This window comes from Hydractinia symbiolongicarpus, chromosome 11, assembly GCF_029227915.1.
Source record: "Hydractinia symbiolongicarpus strain clone_291-10 chromosome 11, HSymV2.1, whole genome shotgun sequence".
Taxonomy (NCBI): Eukaryota; Metazoa; Cnidaria; class Hydrozoa; order Anthoathecata; family Hydractiniidae; genus Hydractinia; species Hydractinia symbiolongicarpus.
Genome location: NC_079885.1, coordinates 17,157,847 through 17,171,525, shown reverse-complemented (window position 1 = coordinate 17,171,525; position 13,679 = coordinate 17,157,847). Strand labels below are relative to the sequence as shown.

Sequence of the window (13,679 nt, the reverse complement as noted above, 5' to 3'; positions counted from 1 at the left end):
TGCTGTTACCTTTGCTTTTCACCATGCTCAAACCCAACATCTACAACATTTCCAAGTGGGGTTAATGCATAATTATGTTCCAATAATGCATAATTATGTTCCATTTTATTACGTGTAATTTTTTTAGCTTTGTCAATGTTTATTTTTAGCTAGCTAGCTAAAGAATAAAAATGGGCGTAGCTAAAAAGAAAAAGAAACAAAAATTAAGAAAACGCAATAAGAGATGTAGTTAGCTAATTGCATTTGTAATTGTATAGCTCATTGTAATTGTATATTTTAAGTAGAGAATATCCCCACAGGTGGAAATTAGCAAAAAGGGTAAGATGGCAAAGAATTAATTGGAAAATTTTCAAAAAATTAATCAGGAATCTTTCTTGTCTTTAAGTTGCCATGGCCTTGTTGTATAGCCTACTCGTAAGTACAGGTATACGATGTGTTACAAAACCAGTGGAGCACTTCATCATCACCATCGCCATTGTCATCATTCTCTGCTTAATGTCTGTTTTCCGTATTAGCATGTGTTGGACAGGGTATTTTAATGGTTTCTTCCAATCTGATTAAACCTGTGTTAGTTCATTCAACTTTATTAATGCATAGATATTATAAAGGTGAACTGATTAACATAAATCTTTTTTTGCCAAAATGACACTCGTTTGCTCGTCCCAGGCCTCTTATATTTTTTTCCAATGACCCAATAACTCGGGATATGCACTCAGTTTGCAATAAAATTTTCTGGGTAAGTTTGTATAGGCCCTATATGTTCTTACAAAATTTGGTTGCAAACCGACATGCAGATCCCAAGTTATGGGGTCATCAGCCAAAAATTGAGAGGCCTGGAACGAGCAAACAAGTGTAGTTTTGGAGAAAAAAAATTATGGTCTAACATCATTTTATACCTGTTTTTTTACCAAGTCTTTCTTGGTCTACCTCAGAACTATCAAGTCTACACTTCTGTACCCAATTATCCTTCTCTGTTCTTTTCAAGGTCCCAACAAACTTAATAACATCACGAATGCTATAAATACTTGGCCTGCTTCTTCTTTCTTCTTCTTTCTGTCTTCCAATCTGGTGTACACACAGATCTAAACATTTTTCTATCATGCCTTTCCACACAGTCAAGATCAAACTTAATCTACTAGTGTTAAGCAACCTCTTATAACTTTTCTCCTCCTTTGTACTAACCAAGACACCTTCATCATTACGTATGCTCTTCTTACAACATCTTGATTAGTCTTCTTTATTTGTTTTGTTATCTTGAACACTCCATTACGCTGGTCTTCTTTTATTAACGCATCTGCAAATCCATTTATCTTTGCTTCTGACTTACACTGCTGTATGAGCATGGCGTTTAGCTTGTAAGTAGTTTTTTTTACTACCACCTGACTTTCACTTTTCAAACGTTTCTTGTTTATTTTTATGTACTGCTCGACCTCAAACAAGGAAAAAAGAACATTTGCATCTGTTACAAACGAAGCATATTTTAAAATGTAACTTTGATTTCACAAACTGTTGGAAAATATACTATGTATACTTCAATCTCTCAGGCTTAATAGTAATTGTTAATCTCAAATCTATGTTTGAAAATGAAAAGAGCGAAAATACTTTTTTAAGATTTTTTGACTGCCGCTGTTGTTTTTCCATGTGATTTACATACCAGTTCTTTATTTTCCCATCAACTAATGATAAGTCTTTTTTGTTCCTAACATTTTGGAAAAAAATATCGATAACTCTGTCACAATAACAGAGCAAAAATGCAAAAGTTCAGTACATTATTTTGTTTACTGTCTGTCTCTGGTGGTTAAATGCCAATATCAAACATGTTTTATGTTTACGTTTAGCAACCTTTAATTGCATCTTTAATGAAAGCGTCTAGCACCTGCTATATCCCCACTTGGCGCATCATAATCAATAGGATATATGCACTAAAATGCCTAGTTGCTTATAGTGACGTCAGTTCTATAATTTTGAAAATGCTATTGACCTCGTAACGTTAATAAAGTTTGCAAATTTAGACACGCTTTTGACTGTTTCAAATGGAAATGAACACAATCACTTTGGCTATTGCAGACAGACTCGCGTATTCTTATACGGACTAGTTGATTGGACCAGTGGAAATTATTTCACATGAATTAAGAATCAAACATGGGCCAAAATTTTAATGATGTCAGCAGAAATCTCTGCATAACTAAAAAAAATTATGTTTAGCAATTTGTTTAGCAGTTTTTTCTATTGCATAGAATTATAAATGGAGATGAAAAAAATGCATAGGATCTTGTACTTTAGACAAACGGTTACAGGGATATTTAGGTTTAAATGTTTTTGGTTATGTCATTAAACCTATTGTCCTGAATTGGGTAAATTAACTCTGTTTAGCAAAATTTGAACAATTTGCCACGAAAAAGTTACCATCCTGTTTTTAAGTTATTTTACCTTAAAGTTATAAGTGCATTGTAATGGCTTTATTTGTTTAAGTTATTGACGTTAAATTAGTGTTATTGAAATCGTGACTTCCAATTTAACTTACTTTGTGGCTGGTCTGAAATAGATCTGCGCGCAGTTTAACAGATTAGTCGTTAGTCTGTGAAAAATCCCCAGATCACCAGCATGAAGTAATTAATAAGTAATTTTTGTTGCACATTTCTTCGGCTTATTGAAACAGGTATGCAGTTTATCAATTTCTACTTCAATAAACATTCGTTTTTAGGACTTGTACAGTCAGTCGATCCAAACATTACATGATGAACAACGAAAGAAAATACCTTTAACCGAAATGATAGCGAAACTTGATCACAAAGTTAAAGACTTAGAACAACTGCTTATAAGTGAACGTCAAAATTGGTCCATCAAAGAATCTGAGTTAACCACACAGTTAACAACATTAAGAGATAAATATAAGGAAACTCAGGGCAGTGCTACGAGTAAGTCACTTTAGCTATACAGGAATAATAAAATACAAGTGTTTGCTTCAATATTATATTATGTGACAAAAAAGAAAATTTATGTTAGAGAAAATATTTAGATTATTAGATTTTTACAAATCCTGGTCTAGCTTCAAAGCACAGTCTTTGTGTTCATGGCGCCATCATCATTTTTTAGTCTTAAAAAGCGAAGTTGACGATTTGCGTATCCTTCTGACGTCAGCTGATAAACAGCTAGATTTACTGAAAAAGGAGAAGAAAGAAGAAATTATTGAAGCCGGTAGAAAATATGCTGCTATTGAAAGCAAAGTAAAGTAACACTTTATTTGCATATTATATTTTAGTGCTAGATTTGGTACTAACGTCGCCATCTTCCATACCATTTTTCAGTCTCCAATACAAAGACAAAGATATGAAAGTGATAGTGTTTAAACGGAATAAGTAAAACATGTGACCTGATGAGGAAAACCACAAGTTAATATTTTCTCTTTTTAATTAAAGTTTAATTAAAGAAACTCAAGTGAAAATGCTCCCGAGCTTTCTACGCTCGAGCGGAAAATTCAGTCGTATGGAAACCTACCTTTAAAAACTTTGTTTCTTTGTTTTCTAAACAACACGTTCCAAAGGAATAACAAAACCGTTGTTTTATAACTAATTTCTTCACTTGTTGCATTCAAAAACAAAGTTTGAAAACGATAAATTGTGCCTTGTTCTGCTCAAGTCTAAAAATATCTAAGGAATTTTAAACATTTTAAATATTTTAAGCACACTATTAAAAAAAGATAGAAATAAAAAAATAAAAAACTTATCAAAAAATATTTTTGATTCTCATTTGATTCTGATTTTGATTTTTTTTAAAGATTTGAGGAAAATATATAAATATATATAAATAAGAAAAATAAGAAATATTTTATTTAATTACTGGCAAATGATGGCATATTAATTAAATGCAATATATCGCTTCTAGAATAATTTGATTTACAATTTGGAACTATTTTAATGACCCAGTTGAAGCTCAAGGAAATATTGGTTGTTTGAGCCTAGAGTTTAGCATGCTTTGTGCTTAGCCTCGTAAAAGAGATTGAATTATGCTTTTTCTTTCCTTTAGTTTTGGGATGCCCTTTCACGAACGAAAAACATGTTTAATTTCCTACCCTTTGTTTTTGTATCCTGATGGTCAAGTGTCAAATTTCGATAGTTAATGACTGTTTACCGGCAATAGATTTACAGATAAAGTTTAAAATAATATATCTTTTTTCTATTTTTTTTAGTATGTGAAATTGGAAATTGACTTTTTCAACCTCCAAACAGAAATGGATACAACTGCTGAATCTAATAATAATTTACAGGTGATTACAAAAAAGGAGATTGTGTTCCAATATTTTTGTTCCTCATGGCCATATCCTAAACCTTGATATTATAACAAAATTTATATTATTGGGACGGGTTGGAACAAATCGGAGAGCTTTAATAGATCTAGAAAACTTGAAAATTTCTGTAATTATAGGCTCAGTTAAATATATAAATTTAAAGAATAATTTGAAAAAGTGTGATTGTAACCATTGTGAATGTGTCCTTGTGTTTACTATTGTCATGCAGAGATTGAAATAACAAAAAATTATTGGTTAAAAAACATTTGCAAGCAAATGTATTGAAGCCACTCAAGCAGAGTTGAGTGGCATATGCACCAGAATTTTAAAAATCGAGTGTGACCAAAGAGATTTTGAACTGCTTTCAAATGCCTCTTGTGATCCCTTTGTAACTCTTGACAGAAGGTAATTGACCAACTTTAAGGTTAAATAGACAGAGCAATAGTCAGCGATATATCAAAATAGTGCCTGTCATGTGTTTTTTTTTACCATTGTCAATGTGTTATTTTTATACATTTAAGATTTTGTTTTTAATTGAGCTGTTTTTGTAAGACCATGGAAATTTTTTAGAAATTTTTAGGTGAGGGTTTTAAATGAATTAAAAATAGCGGAATGTTTTTTAAAATCTTGATAACAAGCTGGCGTGATATTTGTGCTTTCAATTACTGTGAATAAGTAATTCTATTAAGTATGCTTGTTCTGTTCGTGATACTAAAGAAGCCATTTTTTCAGTCTGATTTTGAACAATGTAAAGAAGAGCTGGAATTTTCACAGCACAAGAATTGTGAATTAGAAGAAATTGTTGCTATAGAACGAAAGAAAGTCAAAGAAGGCGAAGAAAAATTACAAGTATAATTTATTTTTCATGTTGTTTTTGCCTAGGACCCTGTGCGATTTATTTCGCTTATATTGACTTAGATTCAGCCAAATAGATTCCAAACCACATGAAGTTTCCATAAGAAACTTTCACGCCATAATTTGATAACCTCCATAATTCCATAACACCAATACATTCATAATTCAATCTCTTATAATAATACAAAGAGTGTGTGTGACTGTGTCTGTAACAGGCAAAATGGATATCTTTATTTTCCTTTGATGTCGCCGAAAAAGTTATGTCTGAAATGTTAAATTTCTGACGTTTCGGCGCGACGTCAATATCACTACTTTAACGTCAATGTCCTAATTTAAATTAATGAAGCCACTACAGTGCACTTGAAACTTTGAGGTCAAATAACTTGGAAACGAGGTAGTGACGTCAGTCATTTTTTACTGCGTGAGTAACTAGGGACCGCCTAAGACCAATTTGGATAAGTTTTCTAAACCTGGGTCGCCGAATCTGTTTCGGAATGAACGGGTTGATGACGTCATCAAAAAAACTTTAAAACCTCAATATCTCTGCACCCGTTTGATATGCATGGGACTTCTACACACTTTAAAGGTTTAATTTATTGTTATTGGGTGCAGGGAAACGTGAAGAAAGATGATGGTCTTTATGCTACAAGACAAGTTCATTTAAGTCCAGAATCAAGTATATTTTACTGAGAAAGAAAGATAATAATTGTCAGTCACTATTTCAGAAACTTGTTGCCATAAAGAATAGAGAACAAAGAATACAATTCTAAACACAAGAGCAGTCGAAAATTGTTATTTGACTAAATAGCCTTCGCTTTTTGCCTAGACTAGTCTATATAATAATCAGAAACTTCAAGAAGTTTCTTCAGAAGTAGAGAGTGGAGTTTGAAGTTAAAGTAAAGTTGAACGTAGAAGTTTAAGTTTAAAATAGGTTAGAATTTACACAGGATTGGAATTCGAAAAAGTAAGAACTTTGATATTGTTGACGCTCATTTTTTATTTAGCCAGAGCTACGTGTTATACCTTTTTATGTTGCACACTTAAATTAACAAGCAAACTTGTATTCCCAGAAAAAAGGCACTTTAAGGCTCACATTATTAAACTTTTATATTTTACTGCATTTGTTTGTTTATATAAAAAAAGCCAGCATATTTGTTTACATTTTGCATAATTAGTGTCCCCCTGGCACCTGATGCGTTAGTAATAAAAAGCAGAAATAGCTAGCTATATACCTAGCTCCCCAGTTACTAATGGTAGCTTCAAGTTATGTTGTTATTCCTCTTTTTTACCTATCTATAGCTACCTTGTCACGATCTTAGGAATTTTTTTTGATTATGAATATTATAGAAGATGTAACAAGGCAAAAAATCTTTCAACTACTTACTGAACTTGTAGAATAGTGCGAGGACTTTACATGGAAGGGGGCCACATGCAATATGACGAGAGAGATGAATTTTGTAAATTTTTTATGCCTTGCAAACTGCTGTTGTTTAAAATTTTGTGGAAACTATTGCGAAAATAGACCACATACAACATACCGGAAGAAAGAATTTTTGTAAAATTTGACTTTATTGTAAGCTGTTGTGTAAGCTGATGTTTTTTTATATTTTGTGTTATAAACTTTAATTGGGAAAAGTTTTGCAGAAAAAAATTTCATGGTTTATATTTTAATCTAATATGTCAAAGGAGAACAATTTGCAAGAAGTAAATTCTAAATCAACATAAATGTCTTCTTTCGACATGTTTAGAAAGAGTTTGGAACACGTTAAATTTCTATATAAAAAAAGTCATTTCTGTACTTTATTGTGCAAATTTTTATGGGAAGAAAAGTTCAATAGATTTAGCGGAAATTAATTTTTGGATATGATCAAAAATGACTAAATATTATGACTGAAACTGTTTTTATTTATTTGACATTTTATAGTCAACTTTTGTAAAGGAGGACCATATGCAATAAATATATATATATAAACAAACAAAAAAAGAAACTTTATACAATAAGATTACACCTTTTAAGTTGTATTTTCAGTTATACTGCGAAGCAAAGTGTTTGGTTTCTACTTGTGATATGTGGCCGAACGCGATATTGAAGATAAAATGCAAGATATTTTCTTTATTTAAGCGGATGTGACCACGAAGAGGTAGACAAGGCAAAATTATTAAAAAATGGCGGTATGTTAGCGGTATAAAAAAAATGTTATAAACACAACATATTTTTCAAAAAAGAACGTAGAATGACATTTATTTTATCGTAAGTTATGCAAAAACGAAAATATATGGCACTTACTTAACTTTGGTTACAAAACTAATTCATAGTTTGGATATATATATATAAAAAAAAGAAAAAAAAGCAATATATAAAAACGACTAGCTAACGAAGGTTTAAAAATGCAAAGATATAATGTTTATGTTGTGAATATGCTGAAAGTTATTCTCCTACTTAGTTTCGAGTTTGTACGTTACTAATGTGTTGGGTAAGAAACAGTATGACTGTTAAAGCTGCTAAGCTGTCTTATTTATATTTTTTATAAACTTTAATGGGTGAGGAGTGTAAGCAATATACTGAAATGACTGGTTTTTCTGAAACCCTGGCTTTTGATATTTGTGTAAGATTTTATGGGTAAAGACAATATTCAACATGCTGAATGAAGTTTTTTTTTGTTGATTTGGATTTGCTTTTCAGAAACGGTTCTGTTCTTTAAATTTACTCCCTGATCACTGCTTTTTTGATTTTGGTTTAAAATGTTTTGTTAAGGGAAATATGGTTCATCCCCCAAAAATGTGAATTTTGCAAATTCTTATGTTTTTTTACCGGTTGATTTTACATTTTTGTGTAAACTTTTGTGGGAGAGGATGGTATGCAACCGAAATGACTGATTTTTCTAGATTTAAATTTGATGTATTTCCAAACTGTTGCTTTTTGATATTTTTTTATAACCTTTAAAGGGGAAATGGGTTTTCCAGTGGGTTTTCGAATTTTTTAGGTAAAACTTTGTGGAAAACAGCAGTATGAAATATACCAAAGAAACTGATTTTTGCGGCTTTAGTTGTGACCTAGTTTTTGTTATTGTTTTTTTTGTTTACATTCGTGTTTAACTTTTGGGAGGGATGACCGTATGCAATATACTGAAAAATTTTAATTTTTGTATCAACTAGATTTTACACCTTGCAAGATATTGTTTTTTATATTTTGCGTAACGTGTTGTGGGGGAGGACTGAATGCAATTTGACATTTTGTGTAAGATTGTAAAAACTTTTTTGTTAAGTTAGGAATTGTACTCTCCCCGCCGCCAACGTTCTTTTTTTACATTTCAGATTCAATATACTGAAATAATTGCAATTTGTAAAATTTTATTCTATAGTGTAAAAATATTTTTTAGCTTATTGTCAAGTCATTGTTGACGTCACCGAAATTCTGATAATAATTATAATGAACGCATTGTTCATATTAATTATTTTTCGTTTACACCGCTAGTATTTTTATGTTTGGGAGAAATGTCGAGGGAATGCGTTCGATTTTACTTACATGTCGCGAATTTGATTGCTAAAAGGGGTAATCTTTAAAACTATATCATTAATGGTTAGATAAAGACCTAATTGAACTTTTCGTCAATTCGTTGCATTGTTTGAACATTGTGTGAACAAGATTGATGTATAAAAATACACTAAATTATTGTCAATATTTTTTTTATTGTTATTTTTCCACATATGTCTCCTGTCTTCTTTCTATGGATTTTTCTCATTGTGATTCTGCTTAAGTGGATTTTTTCATGGGCTTATTGACTAGTACTTTTACAATTCGAGAACTGTCATATTTCAAACTCGTATTTCAGTACCCTCAGTACCATTTTCTATGCAATTATAACTTTTTAAAGTCATTATTTCAGAACTTTTGTTTTTGACATTTACTACGTGCAGCATACGTAATTGAAGTGAAATTTTTTTCTTTCTTTTTTCCCACAGATTGCACTAGAAAAGTTAAACTATGAATTGGAAACAAAAATTAAATTAACGCAAGAAGATAAACAAGAGGTAAGAAAGTTTTTTGTGCTGCTACAAGGCCATTCACTGCTTAAACGTTTTTTTATCTTTTCAGTACACTTTGCGTGCTTTCAAAGCACCTCTACTCTGACAGCGCGTTGACAGCTTATTCTGGCATATATTACCGTAATTAGAAGTGGTGCAAAACTTTGATAAAACAATTTTTTGTTCAGGAACTAATAAAGTCAATGGAAACTATTAATAGTCTACGCGAAGAACTGAGTTTCCTGACAAGAAAAGCTGAAGAACAGGTTAAAATTTTATTTCCAATAATTTTTTTGGTTTGTATATGCATTTTATTAATGCTCAATATAAAATACTTTTTATTGGAAAATCTTTTATCACAGGATGAGAAAATTATCAAGCTGTCAAGCGATTTAGACCGGTCTCGTTCTGAGGTGGCCACACAGAAATGGGTGAACATAACAGATAAAGAAGCTATCAATAAATTTATGAAAGGTGCACAAGAGTTAAGAGATGTTATTTTAAAGAAAGACGGAATTATATCATCCTTACAATCGGAGTTAGAAGATTTGAAACAGCAACAACAGAGTTTGCAAGAGGCTTATGATGAAAAGGTATTATAGTGTTTGTATTCAGACCTTTCAAATTTTCACCACTAAGATCACTTTAATAACAGTACATTTTGAGACAAGCAATGTTTTATGCATCTTTTAATAAACACAAATGCCTTTCTTTCGTTCTTAGAACAAAATTGAAAATTACCGTTTTACAAAATTACAAAATTAAGAAAAATTTAAAAGCGCCCAGCATTTTTTAAGCGCCCCCTCGCACCCATGCAAAAAATCCAAAACTTTAATAAGCGCCCAGGGCGCTTGTTCGGATCATTACGGTATTTTGAAAAGCATGTTTCGATATAAAATATTTGCTCATATATAAATAAAATTATGGTTAACTCACTGAGGATTTCACATTAAAAAAAAACATTTAGAAAAAGAAGATACAGAAATTGAACGAGGCGTTAAAAGTTGAAAGTGATAAACTTGTCAAAGAAAAAGAAGACAGAGAAAAAGAGGTAAGTTAAGCATTCTTTTTATTGAATGTTAAACACTAGATTGTAGGCATTAAACGGAGAACAATTTTCTAAAGGTCGCAGGGTAAGAAATTTTCAACTAGAAAAAATCAGGGCTTTTCAGTGTTCAGGTGGTAACATTGTAAAACCTATTGTAAAATTAGTGAATTGTATTTTGTAAGTTTTTTAAACCTAAAAGGTTTGTGTTGTACTATATTCTTCCAGTTTTTATTTACTTTGCTGAGAAATTTAAAACATTTGCCAAAACTTTCTAGTTCTGTTCATCTATTTAAAAATACCCATATTCTGTTCAAAATGGTAGCTGATCGCCACTTTGTGCTACGGTTGCACGAAGTGATGTGAGAAATACGTAAGACAGCCGAAAATCTGAAGACTGGCGAACCCGTGGATTTCTCCACTGGGTGTCCCCAGCACAAAATTCATCGGTCACTTGTTCGTGGAAAAACTGCCCGGTTAAAAACATTGTTATTTTATGCAAGTAAAATTTCGGCAAGTACTTTTACATATTAGGTAAATCTCTATGAGCATGCCTACTATATCATTCTATACTAGGGCAGTGTCCACACTGGTGCGACCGCTGCGTGCATCAATTTTTCAGTTCAAATAAGTAAGTTTTCTTGCGAATTGTCATATATATCATCACTTTTGTTGAAGGCCAATTTATATGTATATATATTACAGATATTTATTATTGACTGCCTTTCAACCTATTTGTATACCTGAATCAGTTGAATATGCTGCTGGTTCCATACTTTCTATGGAAGAACTTATCCTATTTTCTGCAAAGCCTGCATATGCGCAGCAGTTGGAAAAGTGGTACGCTACGATAGGTGACCAATTTGCAATACCGCGAAATTCATTTTTCCATCGTTCAGTACGGCTAGGGCAGGTTAACTTTTCATTGGAAAATTTTTGGCCATGAAAAAACAGAATATAATGCGCGGGAAGAGGTCACATTGCGTAGTTACTTTTCAGCATTGGAAATTGAAGAAGCATGGTATAACAAAACCAAACGTACTTTTTGTTTTTAAAGTAAATATTTACAATGTGAAAATAAAGAAAAGTCACATACCTATCAAAATAATAACAAAAAATAGAGAGCAAAAAAGTGTTTGATCTTTATGTGTTAGACCAGCTATCAACATGATATAAAAAGAGTTTTCATATAAAAGCTGTAATAGAAAATTAACGAGAAACGAAGTGTTGGATCATGATCTCTCAAATCAGCTCAATTTCTACAACTGACAAATTGGTACATATATAGCATGAAATAAGCAGTTTTCACAGTCCTACGGTAATAATAACACAAGTAGTACAAAAAAAAAAGCCATAGTGGAATCATCTTTGAATAGTTCATTTTTTATGCATGGTCATTTTGCTAACTTTTTGACCTTTGGTGATAACAAAATCAACATCTGTGAGATTCAACAAATCGGATCGCAGTTTCACCTCATCCGCAATTTCTTCGCTGAAATATTCTTCAAGGACTTCTCTGTAAGCAGTTACGGTTAAAGCAACATATTTGTTACGCATATCCAAAACAACACATATTTGGCAGCAGTTCGGTTGCTGCTTTAAAAGAGTGACTGAGAAATCTCGACCACAGTGAACATTGGTGCAGGTTGCCAAACCAGTTCCTGGACGAATATCTACTTTTCCCTTACATATTTTGCATTGTAAGAAGGTTTTCACGACAATACTCTCAATAATGGGACAACATACGATCATTTCCTTAGGCGGTGTTGCTGTAGAATCTTTTTGCGCTACAGACTCATCAAATTGTACATCCAACGCTTCTGTTAAAAAGCAAATGATTGTCGAATAATTGGTTGTAAGAACCAGCTCTTCATTGAAGGTCAAATCATCTATATACATCCATGAATTCTGAAAAGTAACACATGTCGTAAAATGCATATTTTTATTTTTCACTGCACCTGAAAGTTTATACCGCAAACCACCCACTTCAATGATGGTCTGTATTTTCAACTGATTCTGCATTTCATTGGAAAACTCAATGAAAAAAACTGTTGCTGGGGTGGTCAAAGCATTTGGCACAGTAGTACGTTCTCCACACAGAGGACAAACAATCTTAGTGACAAAAAAATTATGTGCAAATAAATACATATGCCAATTGTCATTGAAATGAGCAAGTGGAAGAGATCTATAATTGGACACGTATTGTACGAAACTGCACATCGAACCGCATATAATCCTCCCACAACACTCGCAACAATCATTATATTGAAAAGATGTGATAAATAATGCTTTTTCAGAATCATTCAATGATCCAAACACTGATTCCTGAAAAATTTCTGAGAACTGAGCATTGCAGTCCCTCCTACGAAATGAGGGACATCTTGATTGTATCAAAGTCCAAATGGGATCCCTAACATTATAGGCGATCAAGTCGTAAATTAGTGAAAGATCAGTGACATTAGAAGATAGATGTTGGTCATATTTGACACATGCGTCATATATTTTGTGACAAAAATGTGTCATATCTGGATGAATATTTTTCAGATATGGATAAAAAACATAGTAACACAACTCTAAAAATGTGTCTATTGCACAGCTGTATATACCTGGACTTTTAAGGACCGCATTCAAGAGATGGTAGCGCTGAGAAATGAACATTTTTTAGACGAGTTTCACTTTACTGAACAATCAAATATGAGTGAAGCTTTCATGCTCGTTCGAGCCTTCACGCTCATCCGTTGAAATAAAAATTCTATAATAATTCTACTTACTTGTGAAAATACCGCCACCACAAACACGTGCTTATAGTAAAGTTCGTTTCGAAAGAGAGAGATGTGAAAATACCGCCACCACAAACACGTGCTTATAGTAAAGTTCGTTTCGAAAGAGAGAGAATTGAACAGCAGCGTGCACACTTGTTCTTTCAAGGGCAGTCTGCTGCTCATCATATGATGGCGAAGCCAGCAAATCTTCAACTGTTTTCAGCTGTATCTCCATCATTCCGCGACCTTTACATTCAACATGGCACCACAGCTACGAACGCAGAATTTTTTTGCAAGAAAGACTACGCACCCAGGGCCTCCGGGAGTGACCGCCTTCAGGCGGTCGATGAAAAATCCAAGTCATTGGTAATTATTTCTTATTAGAGCTTTCGGCCGTAACTGCGGCAATCATCAGTAACACAATATTTTATATCTAATATTCTAGTACACACTAATGGAAGTGACCACATTTATCAAAAAAAAAGGAAATGACGTGATGTTCTTATTAAATTCGGATTTCTTCCTATAAATCATTAAACTCTCCTTAATTTCTAAAACACAATTATTGGGAGCTGTTGTGACGACACTAAAATCATTAAAGGAAATTGAACCGCATTTTTTAACATATGCCGTTTCCTGTTATGTTTATTAATTCTGCATATCCGCAAAACAAAAAACCTTGTAGGCATACATATGAGTATCA

At 32.4% G+C, this 13,679-nt stretch overlaps 1 protein-coding gene across 5 annotated transcripts in view; it reads left to right on the top strand.

The window, feature by feature from the left end:
• The window catches only part of LOC130614038 (kinesin-like protein KIF15), a 111,790-nt gene that overhangs the window by 81,936 nt on the left and 16,175 nt on the right, over positions 1–13,679 (top strand). For all 5 annotated transcript variants that reach the window (XM_057435433.1, XM_057435432.1, XM_057435434.1 and 2 more), the window contains exons 19-26: positions 2,705–2,918; positions 3,097–3,227; positions 4,190–4,267; positions 5,021–5,137; positions 9,107–9,175; positions 9,358–9,435; positions 9,532–9,762; positions 10,137–10,220. In XM_057435433.1, coding sequence (XP_057291416.1) covers positions 2,705–2,918; positions 3,097–3,227; positions 4,190–4,267; positions 5,021–5,137; positions 9,107–9,175; positions 9,358–9,435; positions 9,532–9,762; positions 10,137–10,220 — 1,002 coding nt within the window. The remainder of the gene's footprint in view (positions 1–2,704; positions 2,919–3,096; positions 3,228–4,189; positions 4,268–5,020; positions 5,138–9,106; positions 9,176–9,357; positions 9,436–9,531; positions 9,763–10,136; positions 10,221–13,679) is intronic.